Source organism: Musca vetustissima, unplaced genomic scaffold (assembly GCF_032173495.1).
Source record: "Musca vetustissima isolate MV318-11 ecotype Yass unplaced genomic scaffold, APGP_CSIRO_Mvet_v1 utg6372, whole genome shotgun sequence".
NCBI lineage: Eukaryota > Metazoa > Arthropoda > Insecta > Diptera > Muscidae > Musca > Musca vetustissima.
The window spans coordinates 161,876-182,507 of NW_026877537.1; the positions used below are offsets into that span (position 1 = coordinate 161,876).

A 20,632-nucleotide genomic window follows, 5' to 3' on the forward strand; every position below is an offset into this window, starting at 1 on the left:
ATTTTTCTAAGGTTTTTTAAAAATATTTTTCTAGGGTCTTACAAAGGGCGTGGATTTTTTAAAAATATTTCTCTAGGGTCTTACAAAAGGCGTGTATTTTTTAAAAAATATTTTTCTAGGGTCCTACAAAAGGCGTGGATTTTTTAAAAATATTTTTCTAGGGTCTTACAAAAGGCGTGGATTTTTTAAAAATATTTTTCTATGGTCTTACAAAAGGCGTGGATTTTTTAAAAATATTTTTCTAGGGTCTTGCAAAAGGCGTGGATTTTTTAAAAATATTTTTCTAGGGTCTTACAAAAGGCGTGGATTTTTTAAAAATATTTTTCTAGGGTCTTACAAAAGGCGTGGATTTTTTAAAAAATATTTTTCTAAGGTCTTGCAAAAGACGTGGATTTTTTTAAAAAAATATTTTTCTAGGGTCTTACAAAAGGCGTGGATTTTTTAAAAAATATTTTTCTAAGGTCTTGCAAAAGACGTGGATTTTTTTAAAAAATATTTTTCTAGGGTCTTACAAAAGGCGTGGATTTTTTAAAAACATTTTAAAATAAAAAAAAATTGGATTGGTCCCACTGTCCTTTACCAGTAGATACATTGAGTTCACCATGCAACAAACTTCCACCTCTAATGGCATGGCTGATGGTTTTTTTGATTTGCAATGGAAACCTCTAAACCACCAACACTTGAGATGGATGGAGGGAAGCCTTCAGACTTTAGACCGCATTAATATTTATGAGACTTTTGTAAATCTGGAGGTTGACAATATTTGTTGACGGCTAGGCCTATAATGACGACCGACGACAGCAGCAGCAGCGGCCACAATGACGGGATCGAGTATTACAATAAACATTTACTTTGGTTTTTTGCTATTGTTGTTGTTGGTCTTTCTTTTTTCTTCATTATTGGCATAATAAGTTGTTGCTTCGAATTGTCTCTGCGATTCGAAAAGATAATGGCTAAACTGGATAGGTTTGGATTTTTTTTCCATTGAGAGGAAATTGTATTGGATTTTGTGGTGAATGGGAAGAGTCATGAGAGGGAGGGTAGGGGAGGGGAAGAGGATCATCATCAAATTGCATCTAAGGGTTATTAACATTTTGCCAGCGTTTATCAACGTTTAACTTATGATTCGCTTTTTTTCTTTGTTTTCCAGAAATCCCAACTGGTGGCGTAGACGTACCACACTGGAAAGATGTCTAACCTTGATTTCAATATTCGCCTGCCTTGCCGTTGTTGGTCTCATAGCTGGCTTGTGTTTTGTTTTGCTCACAAATCACATGGCTGAAGGTAAGGAGATCGATATATGGAGACAATACAAAATTATTTTAATTTAAAAATTGTTTTGCAGAACTCAAACCCGAAGATCCCATGAATCTGGCATTACATGGCGCAACCTCAAAGCCCACACAAAATCAAGTCCCCATGACACCGAACAAGTCTGATGGTGGCCATAGTAAAAGAGATACCGATGTCTGTCTGACATCCGAATGCATACACACAGCATCGGCTGTGTTGAGTAAAATGAAAACCGAAATCGAACCATGTGACGATTTCTATCGTTTCTCCTGCGGCACCTACATCGAGGAGACTAACATCCCCGATGACAAAGTGGCCGTTAACACATTCTCCATTATTTCGGATAAATTACAGGAACAACTTAAAGATATCGTTGCCGAAGAACGTCCCGAAACTGATCCAAAACATTTCCGTTTACCCAATGCCTTATACAGGGCCTGTATGAATAAAAGTAGGTTATTTGGTGGACATTTTTGGAATTTATTTTTAATTTTGGAAAATATTTCCGCTTTGTAGCTCTAATTGAATCGATGGGTGCTACGCCAATTAAAGAAATCGCCTCCCGATTGGGTGGTTGGCCTGTTATTGTTGGTGATGCCTGGGATCAAGACGATACCTGGACTTGGCAAGAAACTGTCAAGAAATTCCGTCGTCTTGGATTCAGCATGGATTATATTGTGGATTTCTCCATCGGTGTCGATTTGAAGAACAGTACCAAGCGTATTATTGATGTAAGTAGGAACGACAGCACAAATACATACACAGATACAAGATAGGAAATAATTCAATCAAAATATTTATTGAAAAGTTAAAAAATATTTAAAAATGCTCGCCTATTCTAAGGCTTTTAAAAAATATTTAAAAAGCCACGCCTATTCTAAGGCCTTTAAAAATATTTAAAAAAATCCACGCCTATTCTAAGGCTTTTAAAACATATTTAAAAAAATAAACACCTAAAGTATATTAAACCAGTAAGGAAAGTAGTAAAATCGGACGGGGCCGACTATATGATCCCCTTCACCACTTTGGGTATATTCAACAGATGGATCCTAACAGACGTCGCATTTTTAAAGGACCAGTAAAATGAAATTGGATCCATAAACATGGCATTCTGCAATCTATCTAAATTTTTCATTTGGTCAGATATAGAAGCTATATCTAAATCTGGACCGATTTTCAGGAAACTTAACGCACATCATTCTAGACCTAATTCAGTGCAATATATCAAATTTCGTGTAAATCGAAAGCTATATAGGGACTTTTGTACACCATTTACCTTAAATCAGACGAAAATATATATGGGAGCTATATCTAAATCTGAACCGATTTTCAGGAAACTTAACACACATAATTCTATACCTAATTCATTACGCTGTGCCAAATTTCGTGCAAATCGAAAGATGTATAGGGACTTTTGTACACCATTTACCTTAAATCGGACGAAAATATATATGGGAGGTATATCTAAATTTGAACCGATTGGCAGGAAAATGTACACACATCATTATATACCTAATTCATTACGCTGTGCCAAATTTCGTGCACATCGAAATATATATAGGGACTTTGGTGCACCATTTACATTAAATCGGACGAAAATATATATGGGAGCTATATCTAAATCTGAACCGATTTTCAGGGAACATAACACACATCATTCTAGACCTAATTCATTACTCTGTGCCAAATTTCGTGCAAATCGAAAGATATATAGGGACTTTTGTACACCATTTACCTTAAGTCGGACGAAAATATATATGGGAGCTAATCTAAATCTGAACCGATTTTCAGGAAACTTAACACACATCATTCTATACCTAGTTCATTACGCTGTGCCAAATTCCGTGAAAATCGAATGATATATAGGAGCTTTGGTACACCATTTCTATTAAATCGGACGAAAATATATATGGGAGCTATATCTAAATCTGAACCGATATACAGGAAACTTAACCCACTTCATTCTATACCTAATTCATTACGCTGTGCCAAATTTCGTGCAAATCGAAATATATGTAGGGACTTTCGTGCCAATCGAAAGATATATAGGGACTTTGGTACACCATTTCTATTAAATCGGACGAAAATATATATGGGAGCTATATCTAAAAGCTGAACCGATTTTCAGGAAAATTTACACACATCATTCTAGACTTAATTCAGTTCGATATGCCAAGTTTCGTGCAAATCGAATGATATATAGGGACTTTGGTACAACATTTACATAAAATTGGACGAAAATATATATGAGAGCTATATTCAAATCTGAACCGATTTTCAGGAAACTTAGCGCACATCATTCTAGACCTAATTAATTACACTGTGCAAAATTTCGTGCAAATCGAAAGATATATAGGGACTTTGGTGCACCATTTCTCTTAAATCGGACGAAACTATATATGGGAGCTATATCTAAATCTGAACCGATTTTCAGGAAACTTAGCGCACATCATTCTAGACCTAATTAATTACACTGTGGCAAATTTCGTGCAAATCGAAATATATATAGGGACTTTGGTGCACCATCTCTATTAAATCGGACGAAAATATATATGGGAGCTATATTTAAATCTGAACCGATTTTTCCCAATTTCAATAGGGTTTGCCCTTGGGCCAAATAAGTGACTTGTGCCAAATTTCATACAAATCGGATCACCACAGTGTGGTGAAGGGTATAAAAATCACGTTCATTAAAAGTATCTGCTAACAAACGTGTGTTCAAAAGCCCCATCCCTGTTTAATGTGTTTCTCATGTGTAGCATACTTTTAGGCGCTTAACTATTTTTCTTGATATTTCATTTTCATTAATTAATTTAATTCTCTATTATTTCCAGTTGGATCAATCGTCCATCGGCTTAAGTCGTGAATATCTAATTAAGGGCTTCAATGAGACCCTGGTCAAGGCCTACTATGAATATATGGTTGATATGGCAGTACTTTTCGGTGCCGACAAAGATAGAGCCACCAAGGAATTATCCGAATCTTTACAATTCGAAATGGATTTGGCCAATGTAAGTAGCATGGAATCAAGATCAATATCTGTGAATAATATTTACATATTCCTTTCATGCAGATCTCCTGGTCCAATGAGAAGAGACGTAACTCCAATGATTTGTATAACTTGAGAACAATCAAAGAAATCCAAGAGGCCTATCCCTATGTACAATGGTTGGATTACATTAATGCCTTGCTGCCGGAAGGTTTGAAGGTCGATGAAAATGAAGTTATCAATCTATCGGTTCCCAGTTTTATGGAGGAATTGGGTAAACTGTTGAAACGTACCCCCAAACGTACCATTGCCAATTATATGATGTGGCGTATTCATGCCTTTTCGGTGGCTTTCCTATCGGAGGAATTCCGTAAACGTCAATTGCAATATGCCACCGCATTGACGGGTCGCCAGGAACAGGAGGCCCGTTGGAAGGAATGTGTTGATATTTCATCAGGAAGGTAAGCAGTTGAAGGGGTTTGGTTTTATTTTCTCCCTAGTGTTTTTGGTGTAATGTTTTGTTGTTGTTGTTCGGAGAGCATGCGTTTACAAAATTTTGCATGTTTATGGAAAATTTTGTGTTTACTTTCTCTCTCTCTTTTTTTGTAGTTGTAATTATCCGTTCTTGTTATTATTTAGCATGTCTTTGTATTTCCGTTTCCTGTTTGTAAATGTTCGGTATCGTTCGTGTTTGTGTGTTCGAGTCTTTCATTTTTGTTTTTCCAAAATTTTCACATTCTCTTCTGAAGGACATGTGTATATGTTATTATTTCTATTTTCTCTTCTTTTTTCTTTGTGTCTCTCTTTTTTTATTTTTTTTTATGGAACAAACATTCTAGCGGTGACGATGATGATACGTAAGATCACATAAATCAATCCCTTATATGTCCACATACATTCATACACTAGTTTGAAATTTTGTTTGTTTTTATGTCATCACAAGTTTATTAACCATGTCATTTGTTAAGCATTTTTTGTTTTGTTTCACGATAAATTTTGTTAAGCACCATTTTTTTTTGTTTAAAAATTATTTTCAAAAAATTTTTGTAACGATAATATTTTGATAAAAAAAAACAATTTTTAATCTGTTTTCGATTGTCGAGAATTTTTTAAATTTTTTTTAAAAATTCTTCGATAATCGTGATTTTTTTTTAATATTTTTAAGGGTCCCCGATAAGCGTTGATTTTTTTAAAATAATTTTCAAATGGACTTGGTTTTTTCATACAGAAATTTTACCAACGTTTAGAAAATCCTTCTGTCCATTGAAATCAGGGTAGAGACACAACTATTTACCATAGACCATTAAAATTTCGGTCCACATTTTGGAATAAATTCTATACGGTACCATCTGGAGAGATTATAATTTTAAATTTCGGGATCTAATGGTGTTAGAATTTGAAATATGCAAAAGGATACCTCCCAAACCTTGTTCCGTCCTCTGATTATTTTCGGTTTTCATAGGCTAAATAAACTCGTGACAGATATTGAGTACAATCTCAAGTTTGGGCTCATCTTGTAAAGCCCTAGCATAATATTCTTAATACAGCTTTTCTTTAAGAAGGCCTTTCAGATCACATCTTCCAACGTCTCCATATTAAAAATTAATTGATAGATCATATTAAAAATTAATTTGACGGGAATCAAAATGAAGAGGACTCAGCGTTAAAAACTAAACCAGTAAGGAAAGTAGTAACGTCGGACGGGGCCGGCTATATGATTCCCTTCACCACTTTCGGTATATCCAACAGATGAATTCTAACAGACGTCGCATTTTTAAAGGACCAGTAAAATGAAGTTGGATCCATAAACATGTCATTCTGCAACCGATACTAAATTTTTCATTTGGCCAGATATAGAAGCTATATCTAAATCTGAGCCGATTTCAAGAAACGTAGCACACATCATACTAGACCTAATTCATTACGCTGTGCCAACTTTCGTGCAAATCGAGAGATATGTAGGGACTTTGGCGCACCATTTACCTTAAATCGGACGAAAATATATATGGAAGCTATATCTAAATCTGAACCGATTTTCAGGAAACTTAACACACATCATTCTATACCTAATTCATTACGATGTGCAAAATTTCGTGCAAATCGAATGATATATAGGAACTTTGGTACACCATTTTCATTAAATCGGACGAAAATATATATGAGAGCTATATGTAAATCTGAACCGAATTTCAGGAAACTTAACACACTTCATTCTAGACCTAATTCATTACGCTGTGCCAAATTTCGTGCAAATCGAAAGATATAAAGGGACTTTGGTGGACCATTTACATTAAATCGGACGAAAATATATATGGAAGCTATATCTAAATCTGAACCGATTTTCAGGAAACTTAACACACTTCATTCTAGACCTAATTCATTACGCTGTGCCAAATTTCGTGCAAATCGAGAGATATATAGCGACTTTGGTGCACCATTTACATTAAATCGGACGAAAATATATATGAGAGCTATATCTAAATCTGAACCGATTTTCTCGAAACTTGGCAAACATCATTCTGAACCTAACTCAGTACTCTGTGCCAAATTTCGTGCAAATCGAAAGATATAGAGGGTCTTTGGTGCCCCATTTACCTTAAATATATATATGAGAGCTATATGTAAATCTGAAACTTTTTCCACGAAACTTAGCACACATCATTCTATACCTAATTCATTACGATGTGCCAACTTTCGTGCAAATCGAGAGATATATAGGGACTATGGTGCACCATTTACCTTAAATCGGTTGAAAATATATATGGGAGCTATATCTAAATCTGAACGGATTTTCAGGAAACTTAACACACATCATTCTAGACCTAATTCATTACGCTGTGCCAAATTTCGTGCAAGTCGAATGATATATAGGAACATTGGTACACCATTTACCTTAAATCGGACGAAGCTATAGATGGGACCTATAACTAAATCTGAACCGATGTTCACGAAACTTTGCACACATCACTCTAGACTTTATTCATTACGCTGTGCCAAATTTCGTGCAAATCGAAAGATATATAAGGACTTTGTTACACCATTTACCTGAAATCGGACGAAAATATATATGGGAGCTATATGTAAATCTGAACCGATTTTTCCCAATTTCAATATGGTTCGTCCTTGGGCCAAACAAATGAGCTGTGCCAAATTTCATCCGATTCGGATCATATATGTGACCTGCACTGTATTTACTTTTTAACATGTACAGACGGACGGACATGCATAAATCGATTCAGAAAGGTATTCTATGCATATTGTCAAAAGGAACCATAGGTCTATCTCGATTATTTTTGCCTGTACCGCAATTTTTATTTGAATTTACAGCTTTATAGTCATTGTTTGTTAATCATATCATTATTTCATATCATTATTTTTTTTCAAGCGAATTCATATTTTTACAAAAGAAAATTTTCTATTTTAATGTTTCTTTTTTTACGTTTCCGACAGTATTGAAGTGGATGATAATGAAGAAGGGTATTTGAAATGTTCTTTTTTTCTATGTAGACAAACAGATATCATATCGAATTTTCTTAGTAAGGTTCTATTGTAACAAAATAGTTTTATAGAACATTTTCAAATAGTTAGGATATGAACTACAACCTACATACATATCCCATACATTCCTATGTCATATAGTTACTGAAATATCATCTAAAATTTTTAATTATTTTCTGTTTTCATTTTCTTTTTTGTAATGTAGAAAAACAAGGTAAACTTTAAATAAGAAATTGCTTTAAAATATTTTTTAAAATGAATTTTTGGATATCATTATATAAATTAAGTAGAACTGTCATCGTTGAGTGTCAAAATATTATAAAATGCTTCAACTGCTTTTGGGCAAGGGTGTATAATAATAATAGTATTCAAAACATATATAATGGAATAGATTACATATTCATATACATCTTCAGGGTAGTTTCTGTTTTTCTGCTAGGCAACCTGTCATAGGCGTGGATTTTTTCAAAAATATTTTTCAGGGCTCAGCATTTTTAAAAAAATATTTTTTTTGGAGCTTAATATATAACAAACTTGATACTAGATATCTTCTATATATATAAAAATTGTGCCAAAAATGTATACTAACTCATCAATTGAGAACGGCTGGACCGATTTGACTCAAAATTTCTTTCAGTTGTCGGTAATTACTGTGGGAAGGTTTTTATGAAGGAAAATTTTGAGAAAACCCCGCGAAAATCTTGCAAAAATTATTAAAAAAAAAACGGCTGGACCGATTCGACTTAAATTTTCTGTTAGTAGTCTTTAATTGAAGTGGAAATCTTTTAATGCAAGAAAATTTTGAGAAAAATCCGCGAAAAATGTTGCAAAATATATATTGAAAGATATTAGCATTTCCACACGTTTTATATCGAACCTTTATAATTTCATCTCTACGTAGATCTTTTTGGACATATTTTTGGCGAAAATTGCCAGCGAATAATACATTTAAGTAATTGTCAATTATGGAAAATTTTCAAAATATGTTAATTTTCTACAATCAATTGGATTGCCATTACCTTGAAAAATGTTTGTATATAAAAATAAATTTATATATTCATTAGAGTTAAATTTAATAATAAGAAACCAAAAATGGAAAAATTGAAACTTCTAACTGATAATCGCGGAATATTTAAAAGAAAACATGATTTTGCTCTATCCATGTACAGTGAGCAGCAAAAGTCATGGTACCCCATACAAATCAAAAAATATTCAGTAATTCATCAAAAAGTAATTCACAAAATTTCAAATATATATTTTTATTTCATGTATTCAATCCTATACTACAACAAATTAAAGTAATATTTCATTTTTTTTTATTAAAACAAAATATAAAACAAAATAGACATATTGAAAAGTCCATATTTTTGCACAGCATAAGTCTTGGTACTCCTGGAGAAAAATAATGAATTATTTAATATTACTTAATGTTTACAATTAAATTGACTTAACTAATATTTGTTAGGATATCCCTTGTGTTTTAAAACTTCATTCAATCGTTCGGGCATTGAGTATACAAGTTTTTTAGTGTAGTCGGACGATATTTTACCCCATTCTGTCGGAAGTATTTCTTTGAGTTGGGCCTTTCTGGAAATTGAATGATTTCGGAATCGTTTATCTAGATGATTATCACGAATGTTGAGTTTTTCACCACTTTGATTCCAATTTTGTTCCAAAATATTCATGAAAACTGTTTTATTCATTATTTCCTCAATGAATACCAAATTGCCAACACCAGTTGCTGACATGCATCCCCATACCATTACTCCAACCCCTCCGAGCTTTACTGCTTTCCGAGTATTCTTTGGATTGAGCTCTTCGCCTTTTTTCCGCCACACCAAAGAGCGTCCATCCGACCCAAATATGTTAAATATCGATTCGTCCGAGAAAATAACTTTTTCCCAGAACTCATTTGTCTTGTTTTTAAAATCATTTGCAAAATCGACACGCTTCTTTCTGTTTGTTTTATTAACAAGTGTTTTTTTTTTTTTTTTTTTTTGCGGGCAGTGCGAGCATCGAATCCACACTTTTTGATGCGGCTTTCCCAAAATGATTCTTTTAAGGCTGTAGCGATTTTAGAGAGCTGGTGAATGGATCCTTTTTTTAAAAATACTTTCAATTTTTCGTTCTTCTCTGATGTTGAGCCTCCTGGGACGGCCTGATCGCGGTTTATTTTCAATTGTATTTTCTTTTTTGTATCGATTAACTACTTTTTGGACTGCTGATTTGGTCCTGTTTATCATTTTACCTGTTTCGGAATAGGATTTTCCCATTTTATGGTTATCAATTATTATTTTTCGCTCTTCAATAGTTAGTTTTTTCCAGGCATTTTAAAAAATACTTGCTTTCACTTGTTGCACTAAGCAAATGCTTTTTGGGAATGTGGAAAGTACCGTTATTGTTTTAAAAGAGAATTTGACAAAACTCTAAATAGTTGCCACCTATTTTACTAAACGATTTTATCCCATAAATGATGTGTAATATCAGCTCTGACCAGGGGTGCCATGACTTATGCTGTGCAAAAATTTGGAGTTGACACGATTTCGATTCTTTTTATGGTTTGTTGGAACAAATAAATGAAATATTACTTTCCATTGTTGTAGTATAGGAGTGAATACATAAAATAAAAAAATTGTTTTAAATTTTGTAAATTATTTTTTGAGTAATTACTGAATATTTGATTATTTGTATGGGGTACCATGACTTTTGCTGCTCACTGTATAATGGCTTTTCGAATGGAAAAATTTAAATTCTAACTGAATTAATTTTACGCATGATTTGATTTTGGTTTATGGGAAATTTTTGCGGTTCTTGAAAATTTCGCATAATTATGAAAACCATGATAATGGATGTTAGCTGATGGTTCTATGCTGAATGGATGGCACAACTTAATATATTGCTTTAAGCTGTACGTTGTCTTTGATAAATTTGTCATGTTCCTTCTTTATTGTCATTTTATATTGAGTAAAAAATTAAAACAATTACAAATTCAAATTATTCACTTCGGTTCCGATCATTAATTCCGTAAGTTGTCTTTTTTGAATAGATTATTCTTTTGAATATCATAAATTATGCTGTATTTGTTGGTTCTATGAGAGTTATTTGTTGGGATAATACCTTCTATTAGACGGTTAAATCTTCGACGACGTACACGCCGTGCAATAGTCAGTCAAAATATCCGTAACTCTCAATCGTAAGAGGAACGTGCAAAAATAACTCATTGGAGACGTGTCCAATCGAATATTTATAAAAGAAGACCAGTAGTAAATACGGACTTGAGTCGCGCAGCATTTGAATACGATTCAACAATGATCTACAAAGACTTTCGGTACGTTGATATCGATTCATTATATGTCATACGTCAGCATTGTAATGCATTGAAAATCCAATGTGAAACCCCCGTCTTATGCTGCGCTGGTGGCAAGGTAAAATTCCCTCCATTGGTTCATCCTCCTGAGCCATTGTATTCCTTGCTCTATGGTAATACAATGCAGGCAAAACACTTTCTGTCTAATATACAAAAATATAATGGATGTTTTTAAATGACGTCATTTGGAGCCGAAGTTGCCGGCTACAATCCAAGTTATTAGGTAATGGCGCTTCTTTATTTTCAAAATTACTTCAATCTTCAAAACAATTTAATTCAAGGGCAAATTCACCATAGCACCCGCTCTATGTTACCCCCACCAAACCAAGATAACTTTTCTCAAATATATTGGATCAACGTTGTGAAATTTTTACTGCTACTAAACGTGAAATAATCTAACAATTGCAAAAATGTCTGCATGAGCGACCACAAAATCATTATTGCAGCAAAAACAGACCCGCTTGGGGCCATGCAAGACAGCATAATGCTCCCACTATCACTACAGAAGGAAATGCATCCAACATCGGTTGTTTAAGCATACTTCCAACTACTTATATTGGAAACCCACGTCAAATACATGACTATGCTCAAGACGCGATTACTAACGTACGGAATTACGGGCGCCCGGATTTATTTATCACATTCACTTGCAATCTGAAATGGACTGAAATTTCAAAACTTTTGTAGACAGGCCCACTCCCTGTGATCGGCATGGAATTACTGCACGAATATTCAAACAAAAGATCAGACTACTCAGATCAGACTTGTGGGATTAATCTCGAAATTCCCTGTTTTTTGAAATTCCCTCACTTTATTGCAGCTTCGGAACGTGGTCGAGTGCAAAAAATTTTCTATTTTTGCCTCCGACCAAAAAGTCGACTTTTTAAGTTTTCGATTTTTGCCTTTGACAAAAAAAAAATCGACTTTCGATTTTGTCAAAATCGATTTTCAACTTTTATCGACTAAAAATTTGATTTTTTTATATGAATTGTTTTCAACAGATAAAATAAAGTTCTGGAATTTGTAATTTTTGAGCAATTTGGGCTTTGTAATAATAAAGCAAAGTCGACGTATCGATTTGCTTAATACTTCGATTTTAGATTTTTCAATACAAAAAGTCGATTAATCGATTAGTCGAGAGCCAATTTAATTATCCCCATTCAAAACAGGATTGCACAGGTACAATAAACGAGCGATCAGTCAATTAGAAATCATTCAGAGTCTCTAATTCCATTCCAGTTCTTCTTGTTTTCTGGAAAAAAATATAGTTTACCTAAAATATCTGTCATACATATAATACCGCAATCTTAGATTTTCTGAAATATATCTATCCTACTGCATTCATTTGCGATCAACTCAACTCATCCGAGCTTAGTTATTGTTACAAACTAGTGGAATAGCGCATATCAAATCCAGAGGTCCTGGAACATTACGTTATAACATTATCACACACACACATATGCAAATTTTATAGTTTTCCGAATCACCATAATTTATGTTCGTTGATTTTTGTTCTACACACAATTCAATATTTAAGGTTTCGGCCACCACACATATATTAATCCTCACGAGTTTTTTAGCTTTATTTTAACCCAAAAAGCTTTAAATTAATAATTTGTTATTTTTTATTAAATCATTTCCTAATATATATAATAATACAAACAAAATAATTTTTATTTTTCGTTTCATTTTTTATTTTCAAAATTACTTACCAAACAAATACACACACGAAAACCAACTCAAAAACCATAATCGACATAATTTTGTCGCTAAAAACAAAAAAAATCGACAACATTTTTATTTCATGACAACATTTTAACCACAACAACAAAAAATCGAAATCATGCAACAAAATATTTTTTCGCCGCGCTTTTCCACCCACTACACATACATACCTACATGCCAATATTTGCCACATTTCAAATTCGCAAAAACCCCCAAAAATTGAATTGGAAACCAAACAGCTTAGCCATCTCGGTGGGTTCGTTGTACGTACGCAAATACTTCAAGGAAGACTCCAAATCGAATGCTCTGGAAATGGTTAACAACATACGCGATGTATTCGATAATATTTTGGATGAAGTTTCCTGGATGGACGATAAGACCAAAGCTGAGGCCAAGAGGAAATTGAAACATATGACCACCCATATTGGTTATCCCGATGAAATGTTGGACGACAACAAGTTGGCTGAATACTATGATAAACTGGATATCGATGCGGATAAATATTTTGAATCGTTCTTGAAAATGAATGTTTTCGGTACCGATTATTCGTTCAATAAATTGAGATTGCCGGTGAACAAGACCGATTGGATTCGTCATGCCCGTCCGGCTGTGGTGAATGCTTTCTATTCGTCGATTGAGAATAGTATACGTAAGTATAATTTTTAAGCTCTTTCTCTTTGATTTTAAACAAATTATTAATATCTCTCTCGTTTTACAGAATTCCCCGCTGGCATCTTGCAGGGTCACTTCTTCAATGCCCATCGTCCCAAGTACATGAATTATGGTGCCATTGGTTACGTTATTGGTCACGAAATTACCCATGGCTTCGATGATCAAGGTCGTACCTTTGATTTGGAGGGCAATTTGGTCGATTGGTGGGAACCCGATACCCAAAAAGCCTATTTGGAAAAGGCCAAGTGTATTATTGAACAATATGGCAACTTTACCGATAGACAAACTGGTTTGAATGTAAGTTGTTGATTGTGGATGATTTTGGGGTTATCTGGAAGGCCACCAAGACAGCTGTTTATACTCTTCACCACACTGTGGTACAGGGTATTATGTCTTTGTGCATATGTTTGTAACAGGCAAAAGGAAACGAAATAGACCCATAGTTCATTTTGAGAATATGCATAGAATCACTTTCTGACTCGATTTATGCATGTCCGTCCGTCCGTCTGTTGATGTTAAATTGTAAACAAAGTACAAGTCGCATTTATAATCCGAATGGGATGAAATTTGGCACAGCTCATTTGTTTGGCCCAAGGACGAACCCTATTGAAATTGGGAAAAATCGGTTCAGATTTAGATATAGCTCCCATATATATTTTCGTCCGATTTAAGGTAAATGGTGCACTAAAGTCCCTATATATATTTCGATTTGCACGAAATTTGGTATAACGTACTGAATTTAGACTAGAATGATGTCTGCCAAGTTTCGTGAAAATCGGTTCAGATGTAGATATAGATCCCATGTAAAGTTTCGTCCGATTTCATGTAAATGGTGCACCAAAGTCCCTTTATATCTTTTGATTTGCACGAAAACTGGCATAACGTACAAAATTGAGCATAGAATGATGTTTGCCAAGTTTCGTGAAAATCGGTCCAGATTTAGATATAGCTCCAATGTGTAGTTTCGTCCGATTTCATGTAAATGGTGCACCAAAGTCCCTTTATATCTTTCGATTTGCACGAAATTTGGCATAACGTACTGAATTGAGCCTAGAGTGATGTCTGCCAAGTTTCATGAAAATCGGTCCAGATTTAGATATAGCTCCCATATAAAGTTTCGACCGATTTCATGTAAATGGTGCACCAAAGTCCCCATGTATATCTTTCGATTTGCTCGAAATTTGGCATAACGTGCTATATTGAGCGTAGAATGATCTCTGCCAAGTTTCGTGAAAATCGGTTCAGATGTAGATATAGTTCCCATATATAGTTTCGACCGATTTCATGTAAATGGTGCACCAAAGTCCCCATGTATATCTTTCGATTTGCACGAAATTTGTCATAACGTACTGAATTGAGCCTAGAGTGATGTCTGCCAAGTTTCATGAAAATCGGTCCAGATTTAGATATAGCTCCCATATATAGTTTCGGTCGATTTCATGTAAATGGTGCACCAAAGTCCCTATATATATTTCGATTTGAATGAAATTTGGCATAACGTACTAAATTGAGCCTAGAGTGATTTCTGCCAAGTTTCGTGAAAATCGGTCAAGATTTAGATATATCTCCCATATATAGTTTCGTCCGATTTCATTTAAATGGTGCACCAAAGTCCCTATATATCTTTCGATGTGCACGAAATTTGACATAGCGTACTGAATTGATGCTTGTGAATTGGTGAAGGGTATCATATAGTCGGCCTCGTCCGACTTTACTATTTTCCTTACTGGTTTTTCATTATGTTTATTTTCAAGGCCAATTTATAAGATCAATCAGAAAGATCATCTGTTTATCAGCTAATTCTTCAGTTTGCTGTCTAAATCCACTATTGTGAATTGACTTCCATTATGAAAACGTAAACAAAGTCCAAAATTTTGACATTAGACATTCTCTTGCCGGTTGACTTTATTAATACATATTGATTTAATGTCAAATGCTATTAATAATGTCATTTAGGAAGATCAGCTGTTTAACAGCTGCTTCTTACGTTTGCTGTCAAAATTAATTATTGTCAATTGACTTCACTTTATATAAAGTAAAAGAACATTATGGGTGAACATACTAATAGATCTTGTTCGATGTCACAGATTTGATCGAAGTGGAAAATTCGTATTCCGGTTTTACTTAGGATAAATGGTTGGCATTGCTCGCGTTGAGCCATCCGTCGCGTTATATGTTATCAAAAATACAACAACCACAAGGAAACGATATGCGTTTGTGTTATCGTTTCCTTGTGGTTGTTGTATTTTCGATAACATATAACGCGACGGATGGCTCAACGCGAGCATTCTGCTTAGCCCTTTACTAAGGAGAAATTGTTGGCATATGTCCTTACGAGTTTAACATCAATACAAGGCCTATAAATAAGGCCATCCAGAGAGATCAGCTGATTCACAAGCTAGATTTCAAAATTCATTATTGTGAATTGACTGCACTTTATTGTGAATTGACTGCACTTTACCAAAAACTTTATTTTTGTCCAAATTTCTGGTCGTTCCAGAGGCCGCAATTATGGCCGGAACTTCGCGAATTTTCACATGGAGAAGGGGGTCGGGCCAAAGAATAAGCACGCCTGTTTTTATATAAAGATCGGTCAATATTTAGTGGGTAAAATGGACCCTGATTTTTGTATGAAAAATTACAAAATTTGTATTCTATGGCGTATATATTTACTCCTGAAGGACATAGATCCGAGAAGTTAATAGTATATCCAAGAGGAGTGGTTGACCTTTAAATTGTTACCAATCATATTGTCGTAGGTACTCGGATGCAGGAGTTACACTTGAATATTTACAGGTGCTTACGTATTCATATATTATTTAGTAACTTATTACCACACTTTAGGGCGGATATATATAGCCTGCTCGCTTTGAAATGTTCCATGAGGTTCCAGTTATGGTCAATGACAACGCCTAAAATTTTAGGTGATGATCAGATAATAATTTTTCGGATGAAGTGTGCCGAAAACTTAATTATTTGTACTTTTCGAGCCGGAAGCCGAACATCACAACACAACCTACGGTGAAGGGAATCTGGACAAGTAATTAGAGGGGCTGTACTGATTATTAGTAACATTTTCTGACCTCTAACCAGTCAAAAGTGTGCAAATATCGCAAAATATTGCCCAATCTCAGAATATAGAACCACAGAAAGTTAGATTTTCATGAAAGTTGTGTAGGGTATCATGTGGTCGGCCCCGTCCGACTATACTGCTCCGCTCACTGGTTGATAATAAACTTGAGGAAAATAATTGTATTTTCACTTTCTTGCTGATCTTAATAATAGGCTTTTCAGCAATCAATTCGTTAGCTTCTTCTTTTCCAAATAAAATTATTAGAATCTATTCACAATAATGCGGTTTGACAGCAAGGTTGACAAACAGCTGATCATACTGGGTAATCTTATTATAGGTCTTTTATTTGACTACTTTAATAAATCACAACTATGTAAACGTGATATTAGAAATAATTTGTTAATATTTTTTTTAAATTAATTTTTGTATCTTTCTTCCCTTCCAGCTTAATGGTATTAATACTCAGGGTGAAAATATTGCCGATAATGGCGGCATCAAAGAATCATACATTGCCTATAAGAGATGGGTGGAAAAGAATGGTGAAGAACCAAAATTGCCCGGTTTAAATTATACACCGGAACAAATGTTCTGGATTTCAGCAGCTCAAACATGGTGTGCCGTGTACAGAAAAGGTAAGGATTTTACATTTTAAATTTCAATATTAATTCTATTGGCTACCACTAATAGTATTGAAATTTTCGCGGGAGTAGTGGAATTTTTGCATCTGAAACTGATAAGTACGTTGAATAAGATGAATATATACTCATATCTTCTGAATGATATTGGAACGGTCTGCAAACATCGTTGGTTATTAGCTCTCATCGTTATGGTGCCTTCCAAATTGTAATCATGATGATTTTAGATCTACTTCCTGAAGGGGCTAGATCTAGTCTTGGCCAATTACGAACAAACTAGGTATTTTTTTTTTAATTGAACTAGGTCGTTCATCTCGTTCACTTGCCTTATATCGTTCAATTGGTATTGTATTTATGCTGCCAGTTCTATCAATCGCAAAGAATGATAACTTTTCCCAATCATACGAAAAACTTGACTATATATTTTCTGCACCCAGTTATATTCGGCTGCACACTTGTTTGCACTACAGTTGTTGCTCCGGACACCTGTGCCTCTTCTTCCATGGTTTCAAGCTCCCTTCTACCGGCTGTTTTTGGGAGTCAAGTAAATCTAATGAGTGCTATCCTTTTAAATGTCACTTCAAATTATTTTCTGTCCCCATAGCTATGCTTAAAACACTACTAGAGTATTTGCATTTGATTTTTTGAACACCACAATGAACTAATTTTCCGAGTTTCTTTTTTCAATTAATCAGATTTTACATGAAGTTGATATTGTTTGACGCCATTCAGTTGGTCAAAGCCAGAGCACCCCTGAACGACACTGAAGGTGTAGAATAAAATTCTGTGTCGTTCAGTGACCGACGACGTTTGGTAAACAAAATCGTTCATTGAACTCGTTCAGTGGACTGATTCGTTCAATTGAACTTGGTCTTTCACGAACGACACAAGACTAGCTAGATCTCTTTCGGTTCGCTCGCAAATATTTAAGTCGGCCAATCAAAAATCGATTAACGAAAAAGGAACTAGATGAAGGAAAGATCGATCGTTCCATTTGAGGAACGGTTCCTTTGAACTATCCAACTTTTGCGACGATTTACCATAAAGCAAGGCTAACAAATTTATTTGTTGTTCTTAGTCAGTGTTCTCTTCTAACATTCGAATTTTTTCAGCAGCTTCGATTTGTTTACAGAACTTCAAATATATTTAAATTCTCAGCAAAGTTCAATTTACCTCACGGCATCAATATAAAACCGTTTCTCCGTTTACATCTAGCTGGCAATCATTTTTCTTTGATATGGGTCGTTTAGAAATGAACCAGTTCAAAGGAACTATTACGCAAAAGGAACGATCGGTACTAGGTAAGGTTCTTTCGTTTGCCTAGTTCCATTGCTTCACAAGTTCATTTTCGCTCTCGTTCAACTAGTTCTTTTTGAATCAATCAACTAAACTAAATGGTTTTTTTTACCGATGGAACCGAATAATATCGAAACACTTCTGTCATGAGAATTCAGTATCTATCACGTGAGGTCAATACTGAAAAGATTTCCGATATGCCAGTTATGTCTAGAGTTTCAATCACTAGCACAGCTGATGGACCGTGTTTTAAAAGGGTTGCAGTGGAAGTCATGCCGTTTATACTTAAATGGCATGATATTCATGGGTCACACGACCGTTGGATCGAAAGGCTCCAAAGTTATGATTTCAGATTCGAGCACTGAAAATGTGGAAAACACGCTAATACTTATATCCTGTCTCGTAGGCCATACCATGGAATACATGCATGGTCCAAAAGCTGAAGGCAAGAGGAATATAGTAGATGTCCGGCCACTGCAGTTTGAGTTTGGCGAGGATTGGTCAACGGAATTCAATTAAATTAACTTAAAATAATGTTTTCTTTATAGTGTCCATACAAAGGTCGCTCGTCATTTTCAGCATATTTCAGATCTTAACCGAATATTCCAATCTGTGTTTGGTATTTCGCTTTCTCCGGGCCATGACATAGCACCGCCATGTAAGAATTCCCTTTTTATTGTACGTATTTTTAATGAGCACCTCATTATGGAGGTTATACAAATTTCGGTCTGGCAGAACTCGATGAAGTTTTTGTTTGTTAAACGTCTGAAGTTGTCTATCACAAGAAATGTCATTCAAGGCATTGGTTTGCAACACAATCGATGAGTGTGTTAATAATATTACACTTTCCGGGAGAGATGACATCCTTCCTTCCGAAAAAGTCAGACAATCGTAACATGAAATGGATCTGGTCCTCAATAATATGGAACGTGATTTGCCGAGATACAGTTTAATATTGTTCATGTTGGGCGCCATTTGTTACTGAAAAATATATTAAAATAATTATTATCCACCTTTTTGAGAGGTTCGATTAATCATGCTCATTAGCCAGACGTACGATTCTAAATGGACTTTAAATATCATGAATCGACGAGATTGTCCAAAGAAATGTTTTTCATGTTGGGCGCCATATGTTATGGGTTCTCATGTTCGCCCTCTAGACTGCGTTTATTCTTGGCATTAGCATTTGATTGTAAATCGACTTAAAAAACGACTTTAATGTTGTTCATGTTGGGCGCCATTTGTTATTGGAAAATATATTAAAATAATTATTATGCAGTTTTTGGGAGGTTCGATTAATCGTGCTCATCAGTCAGATGGACAATTCTAAATCCACTTTAAATAACCCGAAACGAATTGGGTCCAATGTAAAAAAAAAAAACGGGATTTGATGGCATAGAAAATAATGTTTTTATATGTTGGGCGCCATTTGTTATGGGTTCTCATCTTTGCCTACCAGACTTTTTATATTCTTTGTATTATCTATTAAATCTCCCTGATTATGTCATATATAAAAAATCTGTAAATATTATTTTTTAATATTTTTTCTTTATTTTTTCAGAAACTCTCAAAATGCGCATTACCACCGGTGTCCATTCGCCCAATGAATTCCGTGTCTTGGGTTCAATGAGTAACATGAAAGACTTCTCCAAAGATTTTCAATGTCCCGAAGGATCACCGATGAATCCCGTTAATAAATGTGAAGTTTGGTAAACCACAACACGCACACACAGACGGAAAGAAGGAAAAGTCAATATTTTTTCTACACTCAAAGAAAAACTAAAAGGCAAAAACAACTTCGGGAGTTTCTAAAACCCCCACGACGTGGTTTTTCTAATGTTGATTTTATTTTTTTATTATGTATTTACTTTTTACCTAACCACCCACCCCCCAACCACCCTCTGTATTTCTGTACACCACACCAATCATCATTTTTTCTAACATTGCCTATGAATTTCTTTGACTTTAGTTTGTAAGTTTTGCAATGTTTTAGTATAATTGCTTCTTTGATGTTTTTTTTCCAAAACCACCCATTGAAAACTTTTACCCATTTTATATAATTTTCCACTGACGCCGAATTTTTG

General features: G+C 34.6%; 1 protein-coding gene across 1 annotated transcript; it reads left to right on the forward strand.

Annotated features, from left to right (window-relative positions):
• Nucleotides 1-1,121: 1,121 nt before the first annotated feature.
• Nucleotides 1,122-20,261, forward strand: LOC133322140 (neprilysin-2). The gene is made up of 9 exons (XM_061531189.1): nucleotides 1,122-1,284; nucleotides 1,346-1,744; nucleotides 1,810-2,024; nucleotides 4,128-4,304; nucleotides 4,367-4,743; nucleotides 13,112-13,521; nucleotides 13,591-13,841; nucleotides 17,063-17,249; nucleotides 20,110-20,261. Exons 1-9 carry the CDS (start codon nucleotides 1,122-1,124, stop codon nucleotides 20,259-20,261), a joined length of 2,331 nt encoding a protein of 776 aa, XP_061387173.1.
• The last annotated feature ends 371 nt before the right edge of the window (nucleotides 20,262-20,632 follow it).

Coding starts and splice junctions, on each gene's coding strand:
- LOC133322140 (XM_061531189.1), top strand. CDS start 1,122: ATGATTCGCTTTTTTTCTTTGTTTTCCAGAAATCCCAACTGGTGGCGT. Junction 1,285..1,345: donor CACAAATCACATGGCTGAAG/GTAAGGAGATCG, acceptor ATTGTTTTGCAG/AACTCAAACCCGAAGATCCC. Junction 17,250..20,109: donor GTGTGCCGTGTACAGAAAAG/GTAAGGATTTTA, acceptor TTATTTTTTCAG/AAACTCTCAAAATGCGCATT.